This window comes from Episyrphus balteatus, chromosome 3, assembly GCF_945859705.1.
Source record: "Episyrphus balteatus chromosome 3, idEpiBalt1.1, whole genome shotgun sequence".
Taxonomy (NCBI): domain Eukaryota; kingdom Metazoa; phylum Arthropoda; class Insecta; order Diptera; family Syrphidae; genus Episyrphus; species Episyrphus balteatus.
In genome coordinates, this window is record NC_079136.1 from 129,926,937 (window position 1) to 129,953,806 (window position 26,870).

A 26,870-nucleotide genomic window follows, 5' to 3' on the forward strand; every position below is an offset into this window, starting at 1 on the left:
AAATTTTGGTTTACAGATATGAGTTCACAATGAATAGGCCTTACCATTTATGTAAAACAATTACAAATCTATTTTTTTGAGATTTTTGAGAAAAAATCAAGGTTAACCCCTTGCCTAAAAATAATACATTTTCAAAAATGTTCTCCAAATCAATCGAGTGATACATCAAAAGAAAGGCATCTTTAAGCTCTATTCTTAACTAAAAACCAAAAGTTCTTTCGGGTCTGGTTGCAAAATTATTTTGCAATAGAAATATATTTTTTTCTTCTATAGAATTTTAAAATATTTTCTAACATTCGGATCAAGGTGTCGAAACAAGTTTTGGTTCACAGATGTAAGTTCAAAATGAATAGGCCTATCCATTTACGTGAAATTTTTTTTTAGGATTTTCGAGGAAAAATAATGCATTTTTAAAAAAGTCCTCCGAATTTATCGAGTGATACCTTAAACGAAAGGTCTCTTTAAGGTCTATTCATTACTGAAAACCAAAAGTTTCTTACAGCTTTGGTTGCTGAATTATTTGCAATCGAAATATTTTTATTTTAACATTCGGAATTGATCGACAAATTCATTTGAGCGTTTTTCATATATGTATTTGTTAGTAATGAAACATTGTGAAACAAAAATATTTAAATACTTCATTCAATTTCTAACATTTAAAAACTATTTACTTGAAAGTTAGTCAAAAAATTTGCAAGCTTTTAAATATGACCATATCGATTCCATATTAGACTTAATATATTAACTTAACTTTTCGCTTAGATTAATTTAAGTCTCCGCGTAAAATTGATTGAATGTATCTACTGTTTAGAGCTTCAAAATTTATTTCTTTATTATGATAAATATTTCAAGGTAACAAATTAATAGAAAATAACCCATGCATTCTCCAAAAATGCAACATTATTGTAGTTATATCGTTGTAAGTATGTATTTAAATTCAGCTTTTAGGTTAACGGTTAAGAGTATAATTGTGTTCCAAAATATAATTACAATACAGTCTTAATTTTCTTAATCTTTTACTTACTCTTACCAATTAAATCCGATACGGAATCGTTTCTTTCTTGATAAGCCGTCAATTTCTTTGAACGATTAATGAATTATAAATGTCAAAAATTAAAACCCTGTTCGAAAATATCGAAAAACTTCTTTTTTTTCCCTTTGCTTTGTGTAAATTAAATTCGTTTACGACCATCAGAATAAATAATTGATAAATATTTAATATTTCTCATTTTTTCTGTTAATCATTCCATTTTAACCAATATTCCCTCTATTGGGATCAATTTATAATTGTTAAGCTTTCTCATTATGGAAGGCAACATCCCTTGCAGCCAGTTGCAATTAACACTTACAAATAAAATCCCTCTTGCTCATATTTTTTTTTCCAAATCCCTACCAATTATCATCGATTCTTTTATTAAAGAGTGTTGCTGGCTGTGTTGATGTGAAAATGTTGTATTACAACTTGTGCATTTTTTTTATACAAAAACAATACAAAAAAAAAAAAAACAACAGAATATACCACTTCCGGAAGAAGTTAAATTTTTAATAACTTTCCGGCTACATAATTTACATTCGAATAATTTTCTCTTCACCATATAACACAGGACACATGCATGACCAAACCTGCCCTAGATCCTTATTTTGTATAAACGATTCGTTATTGTTTAATTCTTTTTATTTTTTGTTCACTTTTCTGTCAACACACAATTCAAAAGAGTACAATTAATATTCGATAGTCCACATTGAACCCACCCCCTCACCCCCTTTACAGCTTACAAAAAGTTAATAATAATGAAAAATTAAAAAGGATATGCGCCAGGACGTAAACAAAAACAAACAAAAAAAAAAAATCAAAACAAATATCTGAAACAATGTTCAACTATATACTCACCCATTCGGACATTTCATGAGTATTAGCGTTTCGATGATGATAATTTAATATTAATATCGTTGACACAACGGATGACGCTACCATAAACATTATGCAATTGAAATATGTACCTGGTGTGATGGTTTTAAGGAATATATATTTAAGTCATAGTTAATAAATTTATCAATAAATCTTTGTTTAAATATAAAAATTGAGGATAAAAGTGTCATTCATACATATATACACGTACCTAAAAGTGGGACAGCATCGGATGTCGCGGGCATCGTTTCTGCTACCATATTAAGGAAGACAGTAAGTGAGAGAAGAATTGTTACACCTGTAGGATGATACAAAAAGTCAGGATAATAAATTAAAAATCGATTGAAACGAGAGAGAGACCAAGGATATATTTTTATTTATTTATTCTGTCACATTTACTGTGTTTATTTGCACTTGATGTTGATGATGATGATATCCTGTGAATGTTTGTGTGTGTGTGTTAAAAATTGAAAATATACTTTCTGGGTTGAGAATTTTTGCGACAGAATTGGGTCACAGGCAATTAGCAAGTTAGCACACTGGCAATATTGCTGGGGCATGCTGCATATACATAAGTCAAGGTTTATATAAATTATGTGTACATATATGCAACTAATGCAACATTGGAAATTGCAATTGGAGGAATTACTCAAATAATTACAGCCACAGGGTAATGGCAAATGTATGAATTGCAAGTCACAGGCAATATCAGGCTTTGCCCATGTATACGAATATATGCATTGCAGCATACAAAGCATTATATATTATTTAGCCAGAGAGATGTTATTAAGGTAATTTTTATTTTTGTTGATTTTAGAGACCTAAGGATAAACTAGGGGATGGAAATGGAATTACCTATACGATTTACCTGGGTCAAAATTGTTTCGAGGCAAGTTAGAGTTGACATGGTTGGCATATTACAAGTGGAATAGAGTATACCAGCATAACATACCGACCTAACATGCTTTACCAGAGAGTAGATATTTATTTGATTGACCTGTTTTGTTTGAATGGAAATGAAATTGCGAATTAGAATCTACACGAAAGGGGAATCTACATATTCGTTAATTTTGTTGGGGTAATGTAGGGTTAGGTTGAGGGATTTCACAATAATGAAAAGGCTTTAAAATTAAATTGTAAAAGTATAAAATAGAGACGGAAAGCTACCCTCAAAATCGTAATTAATTTATTACTAAAGGAACGAATTCTTTGATGTCATTTTTTTTATTTTAATTTTATGTACAATTTAAAATGTTTGAGTGCATTGTTTTGCTTGGTTGTTTTTTTAAACCTTCCTAGGAATGCGCTCTCGTTTAATTGATATAGAAGTAAGATATTCATTAAAAAAATCCGTCTTGATTCAGAAAAATCTAGTAGTCTTATCTAATATAAACAAATCTCGTGTCACGTTTTTGAGAGGCTATATGTGAAGTAGGCACCCCCAAATGCTAATTTTTTTTCAAGCTTGCCTGGTTCGATTGCCCAAGGTTAAAAATTGTAGAAGAATTAGTTTTTATTCACCAAGTAAAAAAAAGTACGCATACACCACAGTGACCTTTTTAATTTATAATAATTTAGAAATATTAAATCCACTGGTGTTTGCATTGCACCTCAAATATTATTTATTTGACTTACAATTTTTACTTGATTGAATTTAGTCCATATAACATTCCTCTTAAGAAGCTTAAATTGATTTGTTTAATTTCACCTTAAAATCCAAAACATACAAATATTTTTTCAAGTGTAAAAATCATTGATTTTTTTGGTTTGCCATATAAGCACCTAGAAAAGCTACAAGCTTAGCTAAATCTATCCAAACATTTTTTCAAAGTTAACAACAAATATAAAATGGTTTGAAGTGATTTCTTTTTCAGAACTTTTTTGAGCTAACCTTGGTATTTCCAACAAATTACATCAAATTTTTTCGTTAGCCCACTCTTAGTTCAAAAATTATGACAAAAAAAAACTTTTTTTCAAATTATCAACCTCTTTAAAATCAAATTTTTTTTTTTTCAGTGTAAAAATTGTCCTTTTTCCACTTTTGCTAATTAACCATGGTTATTCTAACAAATTACATGAATTGTGATTTTTAAGGATTTGATAATTTGAAAAAAAAAATTTGTTTTGTCATAATACATATTTAAACTATAAATTTAAAAAAGGACACTGTGGTGTATACGTACTTTTTGTGTGGTGAATAAAAACTAATTCTTCTATAATTTGTAAACTAAGTGTAGGATAACGAAAATAAATATTGGGCTATCCTGGGCTAGATTGGGCAAACCAACCAGGCAGTTTAAAAAAAAAAAATAGCATTTGGGAGTAGAACCTTTTTGAGATCGTACTCCTCCGAAACAATGCGACCGGTTTAAATGGAGTTTTGTTCGATATATTTGGTATCTATGAGAACAGGTCGTTAAGTATTTTCCACCCTCCATCAACAACCTACCAATACGTTAATAGCGATTTTAGATTTTTTTTTTTGTGAACATTGAAAAAAGTGCTCGATAAGCTAGAGAGTGGCTGGGAAATTTTTTCTTGTAGGTAGTTATCGTATTGAGGATGGTCTTTCTTGAAAAAGAAAAAATAATAAATTCGAAAATATCATTTTGAACTGTTTAGACCTACAAACGCATCATACCATTTGATTTATTTTATACTAAAGAATTTTAAGATTTTTTTGTTTTGAAAATCTTTAGATCCGTTTTTTAATAATAAAAATTTGTATTAATTAATATTTGAATATAAAACAGAGAACCTTGTGTCCATTTATGTCACAGTTCTTTTTCTTAGAGGCTTAATTTCAAATTGGCTATTTTATAGTGTTTTCGATGTGCAGTTAATATTGATAGATTTAGCTGGCAAGTGACACATTTTCTTCAAAGAAGTAAATTATGGTTTGTATAAGTAATTATCTACAAATATCTTACGAGCGTTTTTGGCTCGTATCCATACTGCATATATAAATCTTTTGAAATATTGACTCATAGCATTTGGATTACCTAGAGTAAACTTCATATATTGATAGCAAATATTTTGTCAAGGCTTAACTCATTACTCACAAGAAAAAGAAGTCAGGTTATATGGTTTCAAAGTTAACCCAGAATATTATTTCTAAATCCTCAAAGTGGGTCAAAATTTTTATTCATCTTTGTGTACAATTTTAAGCAGTATAACATTTATAAAGTATTTTTTTTCAAGCTAATGCAATTCATATGTGTTAGTCATGATGAAGTTATAGAACACTTCATACAAAAAAAAAATAACAAAAAAGAACATTAACACAAATAATTCAATTTTTCATATTGACCTGGATATTTTGTTGTCCCATTTTCAGAATACCTTCCTATAAAAAATAAACAAAAAAAAATGTATGATGGAAACAAAAATGGTAATTTTTTTCCAACCACTGTAAATTTTTAACATCGTTTTCTCATAAACGAACGACGACATCAACATCAACCACCGAAACAAATTTGATTTCAATTTTAAAAATGCAGAGCAGAAAAAAAAATAACCGTCTACCATAGAGATGCTGCTTGTATACAACACGTATTCTATTATCCTTGCTCCATCGACTCTGTGCATGCCCAGGCACATCGGGCTATATGAAAAACTATTTTCGCATTTTTGATGCAACACCACCGTTTTCTTTTATATTTTTTCATTTTACCATATGTTTATTCGAAAATTTTGTTACCTTACCTTAGCCTTTTTCAATTTTTCAAACCAGCCAGCATTTTTAAGGACACCAAGAAGGCATAGCACAGTGGTTCCGTAGTAGGCCATAGGCCGAAATATCGATGTCAATATAATGACGTCATTTTTCGTTATATTTGTTATAAAAAGCCTATTCTTTAAGATAGCATAATAGACATTTTGAAAAAATAACGGAACTTTTCATATCGACCATGAAAAGTTGTCGAAAAAAGTCTGATTTCAATGCTTTATTTTTGGTCCCGAATCAACTTAAACTTTTAAGTGTATTTTTCGGTTAAAATTATTTTTAAAGTTTTTTTTTTGTTATGGAACTTAAAGTTGAAGGCATGTACTTTATTTAAAGAGTTTAAAATTCTATTTTATTTAAAATTTTCAATAAAAAACAGACTAGAAAAGGACAGGTTCAAATTCCATACTTTTGTTTTTCTTCTCACTTTACCGAAACTTTTAACTATGTTGTCATCAATATAAATACATGATTCATATACATAAATTTTCTCTAGCACGTGTAGTTTCTTAAACAATTGAATTTGTCTGCGAATAAGTGCGACGGGCTACGACTGACTCTTTCACACTCATTGTTTCAATTTTACCCATATTTCTCATATTTAAAACTTTTTCAATTTTTTTTTTTTTTTTTTTAAGTTTTTATGTTTTCCTTAAGTTTTTGCACATATTTTTATAAAAATATATGATATCAAGCAAGCTTTAAATCTGAAATGTAACATAAAAATTATGACTGAAATTGAGAAAAAAAACCAAATAAATAATTTTAAAAAATAACTTATCATTTGTTTGTATGTAGATTCAAGGCTTCTTTTTATATTTTGTTATTAAATATATACAACATTTCTTAATAAAACAATTGTTTTTAAATTAATTCATTTTTTATTGCTAAAAAAATGTATTCTCACACATATTCAAGTATATTTTGTTGCTATCCTAACCATAATCCCCTATGGCCGCCCTTCTTAGAAACCGGTACCACTGTGCATAGGTACAAAAATAATAAAAAAAAAAAAGGAAAGAGAAAAGATCAAGCAAGGATAGTGGATTGTGAAGCTCTTGGAGGAATGCTTAATATTGTTTTGCTGATTGTATAGCAAAGTACAAATATTGACAAGTTTATTTTTTTTTCTTCTCATTTTGCCTTGCGAAAAATTTTCTCGATTTTTAAAGAGGCCGTCCATCGTAGTAGTATGTTAGTAGTAGTTGTTGTAGAAGAAGCATTAGTAGTCGAATAGTCGTAGTCAACGTCCTTCGCCTGATGCTGAAGCTCAAAACTGGCTGTGAATTATTAAAAAGTCGGTCTCTCTGAGGACAAGGACTGAAGTGAAATTGAGTGCCACAAGGATGCACAAACATATTACACATATACACATCAAAAACACACACGAAGAAGAAGAGTATTGGTGTTTATTTAGGGTTTAAATGAATTTTTAAATTGTTTATGCCAGAGTGTCATTGTCAGTGTAGTGTGATGCTGATGGTGTTGATTCATCGAACGACAGAGTGAGTATCCTTAATCCTTCCATCTAATTAAATGCAAAGTAATCCTTATTGTTAAAGTGAATATTATTTCGCTTTCTTTTGTTGATAAAGGGGGAGATGGAAAAATCCATCATGGTGATTGAATTTATGGAGAGGATTGCTAAAGGACATGCGACAGTAAAACAAAATATATAATACCCTATCGGCAAGGAAGATATTTTAACTCAAAAATCTGGTGTGATGCGTCGTCCTCTGGCATCCTCGTTTGTTATGAATTGGAATTTCAATGAGCTCCAACACACAAGCATCATTATCATCATCGTCGTCCTTTATTTTCGCTTAAAAATTCTCTCCATAAATTGGTTGCAGGAATGCAATTGGCAATTTAAACTGCTTAAGTACCGCATATACTTAACAAAGTGAGTATATAATCGAAGGAAAGACTCGTCGTTTTTTTTAACCTTTTTTTATCGTTTGGATTTCTGAAATCTATCTGTGGGGGTATAATACACAAATAAAAAGCACTTATGCTTTCTTCGATTCTCAATTCTGAACTATAAGTTTTGATTTCATGTTGATGAAGGAAAAAAAGGAATAATGCGCAGAGGAAAAACTAAAATAAAACTCTTTTGCAAATGCAAGTTGCAAGTTTTCGAACTAAAAAAAAAAAAAAAAAAATGAAAAAACAAAAAAGAACCAACTTAAACCAACTAATTTGGTAAAAGTGGGAAAGTTTCTGATATTCTGGATGAGAGAGAGAGAGATGAAAGAAATCCTTAAAGTTTATTTGTTCCTTTTTGGAAATTTTTGCAACGAGTTCAATTTGCAGTTTATAAAAATCTACAAACTTTTTGTTTGCATAAAATCATTGCTTTAATAATTATTTTCTTTTTAAATAGTTTTTTGTTTGTGAGAATTTATTTTTTTTTTGGTTTTCTTATACAAACCTAATGATAATTTTTCTCCCGAATCTGGTGGCAGTGTGAATCCCAAGAGGGCCATTGATGCAATCAGAACACACGGAATAATTAAATTAAAAAAATAATATAACGTTCGTCGACGAATAATGATGGCGAATGTAATATCGATATAAGGTTCCGGGCAGCAATTGTAGTAGATTTCGTTACGTTTGCCTGGAACACCTGTAAGAAGAAAATGAAGAAAAAAAATATTAATTTTAATAACGTATTTTAAACAAACAATTTAAAGCAAGTGGATATAATTCCTGAGAAAATACAAAAGATGCCAAGTAAATTAAAATTGGACGTTAATAGCAGAACCAATATAAACAAAAACCTATTTTTTTTTTAGGAGAAGTTTTTATTTAAGAAAAATATGAATCGAAATATATAATTTTTTTTTTAATTCGGAATCAGATATTTTCGGATCAAGGTGTCGAAACAAGGTTTGGTTTACAAATATGAGTTCACAATGAGCAGGTCTACACATTTAAGTAAAAAAATTACAAATCTATTTATGCATATGCCTTAAAAATAATGCATTTTCAAAAAAGTTCACCAAATCCATCGAGTGATACATTGAAAGATAGGCCTAAGCTCTATTCATAACTGGAAACTGAGATCTGGTAGCTGAGTTATTTGTAAACTAAGGATTTTAATTCTTAGGTAGTTACTATGTTCCTTCGGAAGCAAAAATCTTCAGACTTAAGTCTCGAGACATGGTTTAGTTTGAAGATAAAAGAGCATAGTGAACAGAGCTGTGGAGGTAGGTTAACAATTTTCGAATAAATACTAGCGGTGCCAACACCATTTGCCACAATTTGTATTCAAAACTATATTTCCTTAAAAATAGCAAATTTTAAAATGATATCCTTTTAGTGAAATTAACGAAATAAAAGACAATTTTTCACAGTCCCTCAGAATCAGAGGTCCAAATTGAATTATTGTTGTTCCTCAGAAACTCATAATTGCTATATAAATTTACCATAACTCTGAATTTTCTCTTTCACAAGAAACTTCATAACAAAGTGCAGAGCTGTGCAGTGCATAAAAATGTAAAATTTATTAAAATCTCTTTACCCGCTATCGCCGCCGCCGCTGAACATAAGAAACATGAAAAGTTTTCTTAAATTTTGTTTTCTTTTTTTTCACTTCAAACCACTATGTCCCTCTCTTTATGGATGTTACGTATATAAATGCAGTAGCAAGCCCCACTACACCGCACTGCCACATTAAATTCACACAATAAAGCTAAAATGTTAACGTCTTAATTTTCATAAGGAACTTCCTGCGAACTCGCTGCTGCAACAAACAACAAACATTACTTATTTCCACACAATGTCGTCGTCGTCTTCTCCGTCGTCGTCTTCATAGTTACTTGTCGTATATAGATGCGGTTGTTGGTACCTATAGTCTGCACCATAACAAAGTAAAACCTACTAACCGCCTTTTTACAGGCAAAACACCACACTCAATTTAATTTAACCTTAGCTTATAAGTTGGAAACCACTTTAGTGTGGCAGTGGGGCGGCAACGGCAACTACAACGCTCGGCGGCGGCGGCGGCAGCAGTGAGTGTTTATAGTAAAAATAATGCACATTCCTTGTGTCTTAAGACGCCACCACCGATGCTCATGTCTACATACACATAAAAGAACACCCCCCACCCATCACATAAGGGAGAGGGTGTGTTGACCTGTTTTTAAAGAAACTTGAGTGCTGCTATTAATAGGAACTTCAAGTGCACTTTAGGGGAAAAGATTCTGGATTATAATTGCCTTTAAATTCGCCGTTTTTTTTTAGTGGGCCAAGTGCATTGCAATTAACAAATTAAATGACAAAACAAGAGCGCAACAACAATAAAGCCATACATGCATGTATATTATATAAGCACATAAGTTCTAGACAATCTTGTCCTTCTAACAGTTTGCGTTCTCTAAAAAAGTTTCTCGACAATGGCATTCACACTAACAATAGCTTTAGCCTTAAGTATATGCATATCTTTAGACGACCGACCAAGCTTTGCTTTCTTTTCTTCTTATGTATATGATTGTGAATTACCTAAAATCCACAATCCCCCCCCCCTCAATCCCACTGCGAGTTCAAAATGTTGTATTTGAATTTAAAGTTCTTGATGGGTTGAAAAGAGGGTTGCTGCTGCACTCGAAAGTCTGCTTAAATATGCAAAGGAAAAACCCTTAAGATGGTCATAAACAGATGCTGCTGTCGGGGACTGGCGGACATGTATTTAATTTTTCTGCTTCTCTGCACTCAAGTTTTTGGTCTCTGTTCTGTTGTATTTTTTTTTTTTTTTTTTTTTTTGAAATTTAGAATTTAGCTATAAGGACAACCAACAGAGCGAATTTAAGTGGACAAGCCTGTTGTGAAGAAGAAAATTTAATTAAATTACGAAATATTGCATAATTCAGAGTTTTCGGTTTACACACACATAGCAGGAGAAGGAAGAGAAAGAAGCTGTCAAAATTTTCGACATCGTTTTAATGAATAGAACTATCTCCTTCCTTCGGATAATATTTCGAGGCTTCCCTCCTTATTCCTTCTGTATACTCTCTCCACGTCCACACCTGACTCCTGGTTGATTCAAATATGCAAATCCTATTGACAGAAAAGTTTCTTCGTCATCGAAATTATTAGCAGAAATATGATGGATCAAGTGAAGAATTTTGTTTGGAACGTTTCAGTTATGTGCATTAGTAGAGTGAAAGAGAGAGGAAATGGATAGTGCATCCATAAGAACAATGCTGCAAGGACCATACGGAATGAAGATGATGCAATGCCTTCATGTGAATGATAGTTTCTCTTGGATTTTGTGTACATATTTGTATTCCTCCTATGCTGTTGTCAGTCTACACCTACCCACTACCCTCCTACACAAGAAGAGGAACTAAAATTCTTAGACTTTCCTGCAAAAGACACAGACACACCCATTCCCAAGTTTAGGTAGGTACTTGAAAAACTTTTGGAGTGGCACTAATTTGACTCAACGATTGTTTGTAAATTTTCATCTATCGAACCTGATAAATAAAGAAGGAGATAGATAGTCGAGTTGAATTTGAAGAAAAAACGAAGAAAAATAAAAAAAATTAAGTGAACTATTGCATTTATTGAAAACTATCGAAGAATATTCGGAAGGAATTTTGACAGATTTTCCTTCACATTTCTTGGCATTGGCATAGAATACATATATATATAGAAATGTTTTTGCGGAGAGATAAGAAAAGTTTGTCTTACATTTGAATGGGCGTTGCATTACATCGAAGAAGACAGATTGAATCAGTTAAATTGGACGAAATATCATGTTTTTTTTTTATTTTCCATTTGATGACATAAATTTTGTGATTTCAGTGAAAGGAAATGTAACTGAATTATAGTGGAAGCATATTTTGTCTAAGTGAGGGCAATGAATGATAGCAATTTGGCTGACGAAATCAAAGCAACACAAATAAAAATGAATGAAGTTCAGTAGTCTTAAGCATCAGACTGTTCATCAAATACGTATTAAGGCTTGGCCACACTGGAGGGTATGCGGTAGCGGTACGGGTAGCGGTGAGGGTACTTGTTTGAAAAAAATTCCAAACTGACACATCAACGTTCAGGTGTGGAATTTTTTTAGTGCAAATATCGTTACCGCTATACCGCATACCCTCCGGTGTGCCCAAGCCTTTAAGGGGCACTCAGGGGAATATTTAAGACTTTTGTCAGTTTTCAATTTCAAATTTAGATATTTTTAAGCTCGAAAACCAGGTAGTTCTTAAAATGTTAGCGAATTTAGAAACTATTCTAACATTTTCTTTATTGCTTATTTATCAAGGGGCACGGTAGTGCCCAGCCAAGTTCTCTAGCAACTTTGGCACTACACCCTTATTTACAGGAAACAACTCAGGCCATTTTCGACCCCCCTCTAACTTCCACACCAAAAACGCTAGAAATTTCAAACTCGCTACATTTATCGAGCTTGTCAAAACCAAACTCCTCACAAAATTTCAGCCTTTTACGATGAGTAGTTTCTGAGATATAGGGCTTCAAAAATCGCAAAAACCGTAACTGACTGACTGACTCACTCACTCATTCACTCACTCACTCACTCACTCACTCACTGACAGATCATCAAAATTATGGAGAACTTCCCGTTAACGTAGAAACTTGAAATTTTACACAGTAATAGGGCTTGTGGTGTATACAAAGGGAAAAATCGAAAATTTGAGATTTTCAATTCAGGGGGCGTGGCATCCGCCCATTTCCGCTGAATTATCATCAAATATTATAAAGCACTTCTGATTATCGTAGAATCTTGAAATTTGGTAGAATGGTAGAGCTGGTAGTTTATACAAAGGAAAAAATTTAAAATTTGAGAATTTCAGCCAGGGGGCGTGGCATCCGCCCATTTCCGCTGAATTTTCATTAAATATAATAGAGCACTTCTGATTATCGTAGAATCTTGAAATTTGGTAGAATGGTAGAGATGGTAGTATATACAAAGGAAAAAATTTAAAGTTTGAGAATTTCAGCCAGGGGGCGTGGCAACAGCCCATTTTCACTGAATTTTCATCATATATAGAGATTTTCAATTCTACAGCCATACCTTGCAAAAAGTAGTGAAATCACAACAAAAACATTACTGTTAAAAAAGGAGCCAAGTTCTCCTATGTTGAAATTATGCTGGCACAAAAAGTACTGAGATGTAAAAGTGTACCAAGTTCTAAAGTTTGGATTCAAATTCGTATCAATAAAATTTTGATTGTTTACTTGGCAATTTTTGAAATAACTTTAAAAATCCGTAATTAAAAGAAAAATTGTCAAGAGAACAATCAAAATTTTATTGATACGAATTTGAATCCAAACTTTAGAACTTGGTACACTTTTACATCTCAGTACTTTTTGTGCCAGCATAATTTCAACATAGGAGAACTTGGCTCCTTTTTTAACAGTAATGTTTTTGTTGTGATTGTATTTATTGGAACTTTTTTCGATTTAAAATGTCGTAAGAAACCTAATATTTTTGCCTTAAAATGTAAACATACTAGCTCCGCTCTAACAGTCCTGGCGAAAATATTTAAAAATCAAATATTTCCTAACTCTTGAATAAATCCAAAACAATATAAGATCATTTGTTAGACTCCATAGGTACTAATAAAATTTAAAAGAATTTATAAAATTTGAAAAATATTTGTATTTTCAAAAAAAATTTTGTAATTATTTTTTTTTTTTTTGAAGTAAAATCAATGGAAACCACTTTGAATCAATGAAAAATCACTACATTTTAAGCCTTAAGTAAACAATGATTGAATCAAAGTGGCGCACTCTAAATCTAAGTAGTGCACAGATTTAAAAAAAAATCAAAAAAAAAAAAAACTGTCAGTCGGCTGGAGATTGAACCTGCTAATAGTCTTGTGCTGTACCATTGTGCCATCTCACTTATAAAAATTATTGTGACAAACTGCAACTTAAGCATACGACGATTTTAAGAAAATTAATGTACCTATAATCCTATATGTTTTTCACCATCTATTCGATGTAGAACGCAGTTTTACTATACTTATTTTCTCTGGGTGACATATCACAGCATATAATTATCATAGGACAACTCATCATGGGCAGCCTATCATGAGAAAAGTCATCACAAAGTTCGATTGAAAAAAAATATCATTTTTTTTTTTTTTTTTTTTTGAGTAATTTTTGTTTGAATGATCTTCTTTTGGGAAAGAACACTTTTTGATGGTTTTTGTTTTTATTTAAGATCTAGGTCATATGACTAAATATTAGTCAAAACTGGAAGATGTTCTAATAAAAACTTTGATAAGACAACATTAATTTTCAAAATTCAAAAATGGCCAACAAACCCATTTTTATGTAAATCATTTATAGTTTTTCACCAGTTAAAATTTAAAAAAAATAAACTGATGAAAAAACTTATGAATAGTGTAATAACGTCATTGTGCATTTTTGTCAAAAGTTTTCTCTCTTGGACAATACTACATAAGTTTTATGATAATACATATTTAGTTTAAATATCATAAGACTAACGACATTATTATCAGAAACATTGTCAAATTGAAGTTCACAATTTTTCACTAACTTCATTACTGAGCACATATCGAGTTTTCTTCTTTTTTCTTCATTTAAGTTTCCAACAAGTTTTGTCAAATTGTTTTTTTTTTTATTTTATTTATCAAAAACACGTTTCCAACTTCATCTCTTATTGAAGTCACACACTTTATATTTTTAAGCATGCATCCATTGAATACCGGATTGTATGTATCTTCTCCCAAGTTGAGTTCTTATATAATATATCAACTGAAAAACAAAAAATCATCTAGAATCAAGTCACGTCATCGAAAAATACTTTTTTTTTTTGTTATTTCTACTCTATCCGCCATATTTCTACTCCCGAGTGCACACTTGTTAAATTGGCAAATGGGTCATTTGAGAATGAAAATTGCATCATAATACTGATCCTTCCGTGATGCATCGCTCTCAAAGTCGGAATTCCTCGAACAATCATTAATAATTCTCAATTCCCAAACAGGAAAGTGGAAGGAAAATTCATCTCTCGCGCTCCATACCCCCTTTCCTCTCTTATTCAACTTGTACGGGTACTTGTTGCAATTTCTTCCAACGAATTAATCTTTCATGCACACCCTCACTCTGTGTCACACAGGATACACAGATATACAATCAAATAGGGAAGTAATAGAACAAAATGGGCGCAAAAAAAAACAAAGACAAAAAGGATACATACCCAACAGCTCCCATTCACCATTGAGAACGTAACTACTGATATCTCCTCCGGTTTCATCTTGCAATTGTAAATCCAACTACAAAATAAAAATAAAGAAAACAAAAATACAGTTAAACATGAGAGAGAGACGGTGATACAAATTGAGAAAGAGAGAGAAAGATATACATACCTGGAAACCATCATAGGTCCAGCTGCCGAATTTCATTTCGCATCGTTGGTCATCGAACGGAAACCATGTTATGTCGATTTTGCATGTCGATTTGAATATGCCAGGCGGCACATACAGGCACGATCCGTTGCTGCGTACAACAACATTCGTTTGATATGTCCCATCGAAACCCTCGTCCGCACTATTATACATCAGGACATCCGGTTTCCATATCCGATGCGGTGGTATACGTAAATCCTTTACACCGCCATAGTCTGATGTGTTCCATCTAAGATTCATATCGTTCCATTCCTGTGTTCGATATGTGTGTGTGTATTTTTTTTTTTTTCGTTCAATTCAGGGCAGCATGGTTTCAGGTTTGGTCCAAACGTCAGTGCCCCACACAGCCCCAACAACAACAACAACAAACACACACAACACACAGTTTTGAATGTTTGCATATGTTCCAGAGCAGATACACGGGGTGGTTGTGCGTTGGGCAAAAGTTTGAACGATGGGTTTTTTCGTGTTTTATCGTTCGTTGATTTCCATATTCGATGATGTTTGAGGTTGTTGTGTTGTAATTTTATATTTCACATTCGTTGTTGTTTTTGTTGTTGTGTCGTTGTGATAAATGATGACATGGAAATACACACGGGAGAGATGCATATATTAAAAAAAAAGTGAACAACAAATAATATGTGTGCGTATGGGAAGAAATATCAAACAAAAAAGGCATTTTCCAGGACAAAAGGATGTTTTTTTTTTTTTGAAAGAACAAAAACAAAATTGAAAAAAAAAAATATCATTCAGAAGGGATAACCGAGTATGTTTATTATTTTATGTCCATGATTTATTAATTTTCTGTTGTTGTGCTTTTTTTTGTTGTATTCTTGCTTCATATTTTCACCATCACCATACTTTGGATTTTGTTTTGCATCAGATCCTTAACTGTACACAGGATATTCCTTCTGTTTTTTTTTTTTGTGATTTATATTATTCCCGAGGGATATATAGCATTATGGTGATGGTTTGTGTATTTAATATGGCAGAATTGTGGCGGGAGAATTTCATATAACATTAAAATAAAGAGAAACATTGACACTTACCAGTTTAAGCCAGACATTCGTGACAAGCAATTGGTTTTTTTCGTCCTGAAAAAAAGATTAAAAATAGAAATTGAAATATTAAATGCTTTAATAAATAGTTTTTGGGTTTTAGAATGTTTTTTTTATGGAAAGGAAGAATAGTTTGGTTGGGGTTAGTGATCTACAATTTAATATGCAATTTATCAATTTATTTAGGCTGTCAAGTATTTAAAATCCCTCAGGATATATATTTAATTGATTTATATAAGCAAAATATGTGTTTTTTAAGTGGATTATGTTAAAATTAAACATTTTAAAACACTGTACAAAAAAATTACGTATACGCCATAGAGACCGCAATTTTTTAGAATTGGGATAAATGCTTTTTTGGAAGTCAATCAAATTCAGTTTTAACTCAACTATGAATAGGATTGAAACATCCTTCTTGAAGATCAACCTATCAAAAAGGGGTTCTATAAAAATAAAGATTCTTTTCGCAGCTTTGCCAATGTGCTACCAATTAAAATAGAAATTAAGAGCCTAAGGTTTTCAATTTCCTCCAAACTGCTTTCTTTTCTGCGTATGATCTCTATGGATTTTCTCTTTTTTTTTCTTGAAATTAAGATAACCCTGTAAAATATTGAAATTTCAATAGATTTTCGACATAAAAGAAAAACACTGCATAATGACTGCCAAAAATGGATGCTCACATATATCAAAGACATTATCTGCATTCGTTGCATATATACGAGTAAAATTCTGCAAAGTTACATAAATGTCCATAAAAATCCATCCATAATGGTTCTCGTAAAAAATCTGCAATTGACTTTTGTGTAATGCAGATAACCTTTTTTTTTCCTGTTTTTTTTGAATAATATCTCTTTTACATGTGTGTGGTGTTTTTTTCTATGTTTTGAAATTTTGTTTGAATATACGTAATCCTTTTTGCTTCCCATTGATGATCTCAATAAGCTGAGTAGAAAAGGAAAATAAAACTTGAAAACGAACATTTCCTTTTTTGTGCACCCTTTTCCTTGCATGCATTAGATGACTTTTCCGTTTTGAGAAGGAAATTAGGTCAATTCCGCAGTTGGTCGGCGAGAGTTTTCCTTATATTCGTTGGTTTGTTATTATTATTTTTTTTAATTTTTTTTTTTATTCAAACTTTAAAATTCCTTCTTTCTTCAATTTTTGTATTTTACAAGTTTGCATTTGAATGATTCATGGAATCCATTTCTTATAAAAAGGAAGAAAATGTGGGTTATGAATAAAGTTTAATTTTATGTAGTTTTCGTCTTCGTCTTTATTATTATGAGGACATGAGGGGTTTCTTTCTATATATTGAGCTTTGTGTATAGTAGGTATTAAAAAAATTTATACAAGAAGTCATCCTTGTGTGCCATTTATCATCGGAAGCTCATATTATTACTCAACCAACCATTTATATCGTCAAGAGTCTAACCGCCCTGTATTATAGTGTTTTCTATACACGAATATGCAAAAAAAAAAACGACCAAGAAAGAAGAAGAAGTTTATAAGAATTTTTTCTTTATTTTGATGTTTAATCTTGAGAAATTCTTGATTCTTCGTTCGTCCTTATTTCCATTCATGAATAAATAAATCAATTTAATAGAAACAACTCGTGTTGAGTGTTTTTTATTACCAAAGCAATTTGAAAATGGGGATTTTTACAATCGGTTTTGTGGGATTACTTTTAACCACATAAACTAGTTTAATGGTTGGGTTATTATTTTTTTCATCTTCGTTCTTTTTTAGTGAAGAAGAAAAAGTTTATGATGTTATTTCTAATTTGACGGAAAGTTTTTCTTTTTTTGCAAAGTTGTTATGGGTATTAATATGCAATCCACATAATTATGTGGGTACTGGGGTTTTTTTTTTTTTGGCTTTAAAAGTTATTGTGAGAGTTGTTTCATGAAAATTGTGGAATGACTTGTTAGCAGTTTAAAGAAAAAGACTGCTCTTAGAATTGTAGTTTCAAGTGGAAACTTGAAACCCTTTTGTGAAAAATTGGTGGAGCGTATCTCATTTTCATTTCACTTGTTCAATAAACCACAGTAGTGCATTTGATATATTCCTTAGCGCTTAAAAAAGTTTTGTGGAACGTATATTATTTTTGTCTCATAATAAAATTAGGAACCATTTTCTAAGAAGAAAAATACTTAGGCCCAATTTATTCACTCTCCATTAAATTTAAAGTCCCCATTTTAGATAAAAAAATCTGTCAAATTACATACAAGTTTTAAAATATCCCTTTTTTAATGGAGACTTTAAATTTAATGGAGTGTGAATAAATTGGCCCTTAGAGTAGTATAATGTAAAATGATTTTACTTTGAAAAGTTTATCTTTCATTTGGTTTCGTAGATTGTTTGAGGTTTCCTTCATCAGCTAATGCTGCTTACATGGTGTGGAATGCATTCATTTTACGAAAAGTGAGTATATACCAAAAAGTTAAGTTTTAAAATCCTTAATAAAAGTGTCACTTTTTTTTACTCTTAACCACACATCGAACTTTCAATTTCTTTTATTTCTGAAATAAATTTCTCTGCACTTCCTTGTTTCAACTTTATAACTCGGTTATCCTTGTCACATTTATATGACAAGAACTTAAAAAAAAAAAAACATCTAAAGCGAATATGCAAAAAGATTGACATCATCTGTTTGTCAGAGCACAAATTGCAAATTGCAAATTGTACAAGTTCTGGCACAAAGGATAGGGTGGGCTGGGTGTATCCCACGAATCCAATATCAATCTTTTTCTCTATCTAGAGATGCATTCAACAGTTATAGTCCGACCTAAATGAGTTGGAATTCTACGAGTAGAAAAATTATTTCAGATTTTGTTTATATTTCTTCATGAAATTTCCAAAATCTAAATATAATTAACAAGCCTTACATTTGGCAGATTTTACTTCAAACGGAAAAATTAATGACCGGTTGTAGCCAAGTAACATTTCATAACAAAAATGAATAGGATCCAAATTGTATTCCGAAACTATTATTTTTTTTTAACGCTTTTGATGTCTGCGAAAAGAAGATGGAAAACCTTTCACTAAACTTCAAGGAGTTTAAAGAAAAAAAAATCGAATTTTTCACCAAAAATATGTTTTGTTTCACAATATCTTATTAACTTTTCAGACAATTTGAAAAAAAGAAAGGCTTAAATTGAATTAAGAAACTTGCCCAATGGCAATTATTTGTGGATTCAGTTTTTAGTTACAAAAATCACTTCCTCAATGTTCAAAAATTCAACTTTTATAGGTTGGATTATAGCCACAAAAGGTGTCAGATTTCTGATGCCAGTTTGCAAGTGCCTTTTTCTCGCATCGTCAGCTATTCTTTTTTTTTCCATAGGGCTGTGTGCGTCTCGTCACCGACAAGGCTGCTGCTGTTGCCGCCATCACCGTGGCTTTTTTATAATACTCTCAAGCTCTAGCAAGCTCAACAGGAGATATCTACCTAAACATGATGAAGGATTTTCTTCTTTTTTTTGGTGGTGGTGTAGAAATAATAATTAAAAGTGTCTTTCTCCCTTCGCGTCGCGTCGCCCGGTGCAGCCTCCACTCTACAAATCCACAGTGTGAACTCACTTTTGTCTGGTTCGGTGTTTCTTTTAAGTGTTCATTGCAACAGTTGGATGCTGCACATTAGTCAAATTATAGGGTGACCAGTTGTTATCTTTTTTTAGAGGAAAAGAATAAGTGAGACTTAAAAGTAGTTTTATGTTTGATACTTTATTCTGTGCCTGCTGTTTAATTTATGGATGGAATTTAACTACCGATCTTAAATCTCTGAGTTGTAGACTAAAATTATTTTAAAAAAAGCTAGGAACTCAATAAAATTGATAAGAGAACTATTTAGCAACTAATTTTAAACTGAGTTGCAATCATTTTGAAACCAGTTTTAAATCAAATTTAAGTTTATCCCTCGTTAAGTTAAAAAGCGTGAACCTCAAAATAAGGATGAGAACTGGATATACAAATTTTTGTTTGGTTTGAAGCTTAACAGCAAAAATTTCAAAACTGCTTCATGTTACTTCAATCATGAAACTGATTTTAAACTAATTACCAACAATTTTGAAGTTAAATTTGAAATTAACTTGTCGATGAGCTAGAGGCGAGTCAGTTTGAAAAAAAGTGCGGAACTAGACTTCCACCATTTTGAAATTATTTTTTAACCGATTTTAAACGTAATGGCAAAAGTCTTTCTTGTTTTTTTCCAACTGATTTGAAACCAATTTGCAACCAATTTGAATTTCTTTTCTAAAGAATTAAAACTCACTTGTGGATAAGCTAGATTGGTTTTATCTAGAGGGCATGAGTTTCCGGGTATTCGAGGTCTTTTAGACCAACCAAAAATTAAAAAAATAGATTTTAACGAAAAAAAAAATGGTCACACTAATCACACATTCTCTCTTGTTCCCTCAACAACGACATCAAAAGCAAAAAAAAAACTCTTTAATTTGCGAATGTATGCCAATGAACTTTTCTTTATCCCCACAGGGAAATCAAGACTTAAGTTGTTGTTGTTGCTTATTTTTTTTTTTAGAAAGATTGTCTATCTCTTTCTCACTGCCTCTCTTTATACCAATTTTTTTTTTCACTTTTTCATCGCGTTAGAGTGTGAAATTGATACTCGTGTGAAAATGCTGTTTAAGTCTCAACTGGCTTTCTCGCGTTCTCATTTCTTTGTATTATTTGGGTGAACTTTTATGAAAGTTACAAAAAAAAAAACTAAGTGAGAATGTTAAAATGATGCAATTTACAAGTTTTCAAATCAAAAGAACTTAAAAAAGATTAAAAGAAAATAATTTTTGAAGTTTTCTTATTTTGAAAAAAAAAAAAATTATCATTGGAGTTGAGAGGGTGTTGATTGCTGATCTTCATTCATATAGTAAACACAGGTTTTTCAGGAAGCACAATTACCTAATTATATTTAAACAATGTGATTTTATTTTCTATTTTTTAAGATTAAATCTTTTTTGTTAAAAACTTTTAAGGATTTCCTGAATTTTCTTAAATATTTTTTCTTAAAATATAATAAAACCATTTCAAACCCAACAAAGAACAAGTAATTAATTTTAAATAAAAATAAATCCCTCACTCTAATCACTGGACACCTGAATTAATTAATGACAGCAGTATAGCAGCATTCATCTCAAAAATATCACAGACGACACTCAAAATAACAACAACAACAAGGATCAAAGCCATCAACCTCCACTCCAACTCCTTTGACACAACTCCGACTCCCTCTCTCGAAGCTTGAACAAAAATTCATCTAACATTTTCCACCAACATTATATGCACGCCAGAAAGGATTTGAATCTACTTAAACTTTCTTTTGATAAATTAATCTTAAGGGGGTTCTTCAAAATGTGCCATTGGAACGTGGAATTTCCGGTGCACAACTAACACTCATATTAAAAAAAAAAAAAACAACCTGTGGGTATAAATATAGACATGGTCTGATGCAGATAGATTTATGAGCCAAAAAAAATAATAATAAGAGAAAGGGCTGACTTCCTGCCTCTTTCGAAATATTCAAAACTGCATTCCCTTGTGTGTAAAAAGGATATCCTTTGCTCTGAGAGTATGTGTCTCTATGTGTAAGTGTGTTTATATTTGGGATGATTTATGGAGTTTTCAAACACCATCTAACCACACACTGTGACTCTGACTGTGAGTTTTTAAATAAAATTAGACTTGGAAATTATTATCGATGAAGAGAGAAACAGAGAACATCGTCATCGTCGTCGGTCGGTCTTTACACGTTCTAAGGATATATCGAGTTTCATGAACTTGGATGTCGGTATAGTCATGAACCTTATACACTCTCTGGGTGTGAATCTGCCAGAATCACCATATTCCAGACAACTATACACAACTGTCTATGATGATGGGAGTCATAATCCGTTTATTCCGCCTTTCATTTCAGTTATATTATTGTACAAGTGCGCGTTGCAGTGCTATATATCCTGGCCCGAGGACACATGAATTTGCATATGAAGTCTATAAATATTGCAATTTGTCGCCAAACTGCGCGTCTATGCCATTTTGAGAGAGAGAGATGATCACGATTAATATTCGAATATTGTATATATTTTTTTGTCGGTTTACTTTGAAATGCCATAGACGAGACAGATTGCCAGCTTAAGGCCTCATTTTTACTTGCGATTTATATAGATCCTACATATACGTAGCATAGGGCAAGTTTAGGAGTCGTAAAAAAACGCTGAAGATAAATTATGAATCGGGGAAAGTTGGAAACGAGGAGAGACAAGTACCTAAATCCAGTGCAAAAATCTTGAAATTTATTAGAATTTCATATTTTTACCAAACACAGTGTGAATTATAAAAACAAAACAAACACAACAAAATTTCACATTTTTACCATCTGGTGTGTTAGAAAGAGTTTGACGGACTCAAAGGCTGAGAGTGTTAAATAAAGTGCAAGTACGTGCGACCTAACCTTTCATTTTTCTTCTTTGTGACATACAAGATGTTGCCAACAATTTCGTTCTTTTTTGTATTTATTTATTTTTCTACACGAGTGTAATGTTGTATTCTCCATTAAGCACCATCACACTTTTAATGGTTGTGCTGCTGCTGCTGCAGCAGCATCCAAAATACAATTTGTCGTTTATTGAACCGACCGACGACACACAACAGCCGTTTCGATAATTTTGGGCTTTTTAAACTTATTTTGGAAAAGTCTTTATGGATGTTGTTATGTACTCGTATATGGGTATGGATGGATGATGCAGATAGTGTGTGGCAAAATTGATATAGATTTGACATAATCTGATTACACTGATGTCCTTGCTTGTTGACGATGTGGAGTGTAGAAAATGTTTCAGAATCAGAAAGAGAGGGAGAGAGAGTGAAATATTAAATTTATCTCAAGGATCAACGTCATATATATTAAAAGCAGTACTAGGGTGAAGGGTTTATTGCAAGTTGAAAAAGGGGTGTCAGTATATATGAAATATCAACAATGTTGTTGGTTGACAGCAATGTCGGAAGACAGATTTAAATTGAAAATATGTTCAATGGCAGACATTATGTGAAGTGATGGATTTGAGTTAGTTGTGTCGCCTCAAATTTAAAACTCTTAGAAGAATTTTTTTTGTAAATGCTTCCAAGGGATCAGAGATGTCTAGAAATTATGCAAACAAAATCAAGGATTTTGATAAGAAAACTTACTTAATTACAGCTCTTTTGAGTTGGTCTAATGATTGGGAAAAACTTCTTAAAGAAAAGTTTAGGGAGCCCGTTAGGTATATTCCAGAAAACAAATTTAGACCTCTTTTGACAGTAGTTGTTATTACTTGTTTGTATTTCGGCTCCGAGAGAACGAATGTGCAAGTTTTATACAAAATGTCCAGTCGGTTAAGAGCTCAGCTATTTTTGTAAGGTATCAACATTTTTAATAAAACCAATTTTACGCTAATGTAGGTAGCTTTTTGGGGTAATTTGGGCTATTTCTAAAAGAAACTTATTTAAAATGCTGGTAAAGCTATAGATCTAATTGGGAGCACGACCAAAGTTATCTTAGTTCATTTAAAAGTTCTTTGATCACGTTCAGACAAAAAAAAAAAAAAAAACAGTTAAAATGATACAGGACACACCAGTTTTTCTAAGAAATTATAATTCACACCTAGCTACGATCCGAAATGTTTGTAGACCTGGAAGATTCTCATACGAATATAAGTCAGTCAAATGTATGAAGCAGGAAAACTAGGCAGTTTTGCTCCGAAGTAGAAGAATGCGAAATATTTACTCAGATGTATATCCTGAATTGTATTTTGTAAGCGTAATGGTCTCCAGAGATAAATATTAGAAACAAATCCCTGAGTTAGCAAGCTTACAACTTCAGTCTCAAAGGATCTTATTTAGGAAGGTACTTAGCAAAAAATTTAATTATTTTTTCTTGGAAACCTCCATGAATACTAGAATTTTCCATTCTAAAGCGAGAATTTTGACCTACTCCAAGGTGACAACAAATGCAGGTACCTACTCACTTACATATCCAAGAAAATAACCTCATGTAAGCGCTTTCATTTAAAGTAGAGAAAGCATACCTCCTCTCAACCTGAGCAAACACTTTCTTTTCAACTTTCACTTTCGTCCCAAGGAAAAAAAAAAAAACAAACCTGAAGACGTTCCATGAAGGCACCCACATTTAAAAAAAAAAATTTCAACCTTATCTTACCACCAAAGTCAGGTCACATTAAAAAAAAACTTAACCACAAAAAAATAAACAAAAACTCAATGAAACCCCCGTAGAAAAAAAAAATAAACCCAATAATTCAACCCATCAATGTAGGTAAAGCACACAGCACATGCAACGACGACGTTAACACCCCTCAAAGTTGTAAGTTATAAAATCCAGGACATCTGCATCCATATTTGCAGCAGTATTCGCCTCCTGTCAGCTATTGACAGTCTGTGCTCCTGGAGCAAACATTGGGTGACTTAAATTTGCATTCAAAGTGAAAACTCCTATCATACAAGCTCAGGTTTACATTATATGAGCGAGAGGGGGGCCCGACTGAAAGACACCTTTAGATCAACACGGTGACAACGACGACGACGGTGATGGCGACGGGGTTCAAAAGTGTAAACACAATCACTCTGGGTATCCATTTTCTATGCTCAACTACTCATAAAAATGCATTTCAATTTTTCGGATCACTCTTTACCTAGGTGTGTAAAAAGTGGGGTGTGGGGTGAGGACACTTTTATTTCTCACTGTGATCTATTACCCAGCAGTTGCTACTCCAGTATACTGCGATGATGTGGGACACAACGGGCACAGGATGCCTTGCTTCTCACCAGGATTTCAATGGATATCCCATTTACCCAGTTTCGTCCGTATCTTTCATTACAAAAACCTATACACAGGATTCCAAAAACTGTATAACTTTCCCATAGTAAAAAGGGTTCACAAAAATGTAAATAACTCACTCTCGCACAATGAATGCGAACCATACCATACCACCATCTACCGCATAACACAGAGGTTTTCCTATCCCAGGGGACATTCCCATTATATATATGGCCTGGCCATACCAAACCCCCAAACTCTCCGAAACGGGAGGGATGAGGATTCAATGATACGTTTTTGCTATACTCTCTGACGATGTGCTGCTGTGAGTTTGTATGTGACCCAACAAAAAAACTGGGTCATATTCTGTGTAGAAAATATTAGCACTGCTGCGACACAAAAAGGATATAACCCAACATAACCTACATAACGATTTTGGTGTCAGTAGGATCTCTCTCTGGATTATATCCTTTACCTATTCGACTCGTATCTGAACAGAAATGAAGGGTGGGATGTAAATTTACTTAGCGCGCACAGAGAGCAAGTCCTTTGGGTTTTGTCATAATATATACGAGAGTACCTACATACAAACAACATACAGTTATACGGGCATTATACACACATTCTGTTTGTTAAAATAGATTCCTTAACCCTAGCAAACCTATTTTAGTGAATCCCTTTATCCTTTGAGTAATGTTTTTATATGCAATTCGTTCGCCGTTATCGTTCCCCGATCCCCCATACTCATTTTACCCTCTTAACTCTTGTATAAGACGAGCAAAGACGAACTCGAACTCATCGTGAAAAGTGCATCAAAATTTAATTTTCAATTTTTTTCCTTTCTTCATGGTAAAGGATGTTACATCCTTTTTCTGTGATTTCCCATACTCGCACTCTATGCTCCCGTCAGTTTTGTTGCACAAAGTTAATCGCCACACTTTAAGAAAACTTTTCATCATCTAGGAACAGAGAGAGACTTTTCTCCTCGTCGTCGTCGTCCTCGTCGTCTTTGTTGGCATGGCACCAGAACTGAACAGAACAGAACAGAACATGTACCGTTTCACACAGGATCAAGAGTGACTAATCTTTCCGTTTAGTACAAAACAATAGTGTATATATGTGTGTATTCCTTGATGGGTGTGGAAGCGGATGTAGCTTTTGCTTCGCACAAAAGTAGCTCTTTGTTTGGTACTCTTGTTTATCCTTTAACACCCTTTATACCCTTCCTCCATCCAACCATCACTGACTCCACTCCACCCCAACCATCATGTTTACCATCATAATCGTTAAGGAAATTTGTTTTAATAAGTCACAGTCACGTTGGGGGTTTTGTGCCATGTATATAGTTTTTTGGTGTCCACCCACCCTTCTCTTGTATTCTCTTGACTCAAAGCTGACAGCTCCATCCTTGAATTGTATATATCCAGTGCAAAAAAGTGGGGGTTAAAAAAATGAACAAGAAATATGCAACAAGATGATGCAAATTGGCTTTTATCTTTCTCTCTCAGAGTGCAACAATAATACTCGAGAAATAGAAGACTACACGAACGGGTGTTATAACATGAGACGGAAGCAGCTATAGGGTTATGGCTGAGTTCTTATGTGGCAAAAAGCAAAAGGATAGGTTAAGCTGTAAAAGTGGCGAAATCAAGGATTTTATCGTGCATATCGTTGTTGAAAATTAGAAATAAGGACGACACGTTACTGAGTTGAAGAGGTCCTTAGTGCAAGATTTTACTTTTATTTAATAAAAAAAAGGCACCCACATAGTGCACCTGTGACTTTGCGCACTGTTAAAAGTGAAAGGGGATTATTTAAGTGATGCCGCAATAAAATAAAGTGGGTAAATCTTTGAGTTTGTAGCCGCCACTTGTTCTCAAGGTGCAGCCTTGATGTGAAAAAACTACGATTGCAGTTTAGTCGACTGTTTAATAATAACAAACATCTG

The 26,870-nt window shown here is 32.5% G+C and overlaps 1 protein-coding gene across 4 annotated transcripts in view; it reads right to left on the reverse strand.

The window, feature by feature from the left end:
* Positions 1–26,870, reverse strand: part of LOC129913086 (neuronal acetylcholine receptor subunit alpha-7-like) — a 99,529-nt gene that overhangs the window by 5,363 nt on the left and 67,296 nt on the right. For all 4 annotated transcript variants that reach the window (XM_055991537.1, XM_055991534.1, XM_055991536.1 and 1 more), the window contains 6 exons: positions 16,096–16,140; positions 15,008–15,298; positions 14,839–14,914; positions 8,068–8,262; positions 2,121–2,207; positions 1,892–2,001 (listed from right to left, as the gene is read on the reverse strand). In XM_055991537.1, coding sequence (XP_055847512.1) covers positions 1,892–2,001; positions 2,121–2,207; positions 8,068–8,262; positions 14,839–14,914; positions 15,008–15,298; positions 16,096–16,140 — 804 coding nt within the window. The remainder of the gene's footprint in view (positions 1–1,891; positions 2,002–2,120; positions 2,208–8,067; positions 8,263–14,838; positions 14,915–15,007; positions 15,299–16,095; positions 16,141–26,870) is intronic.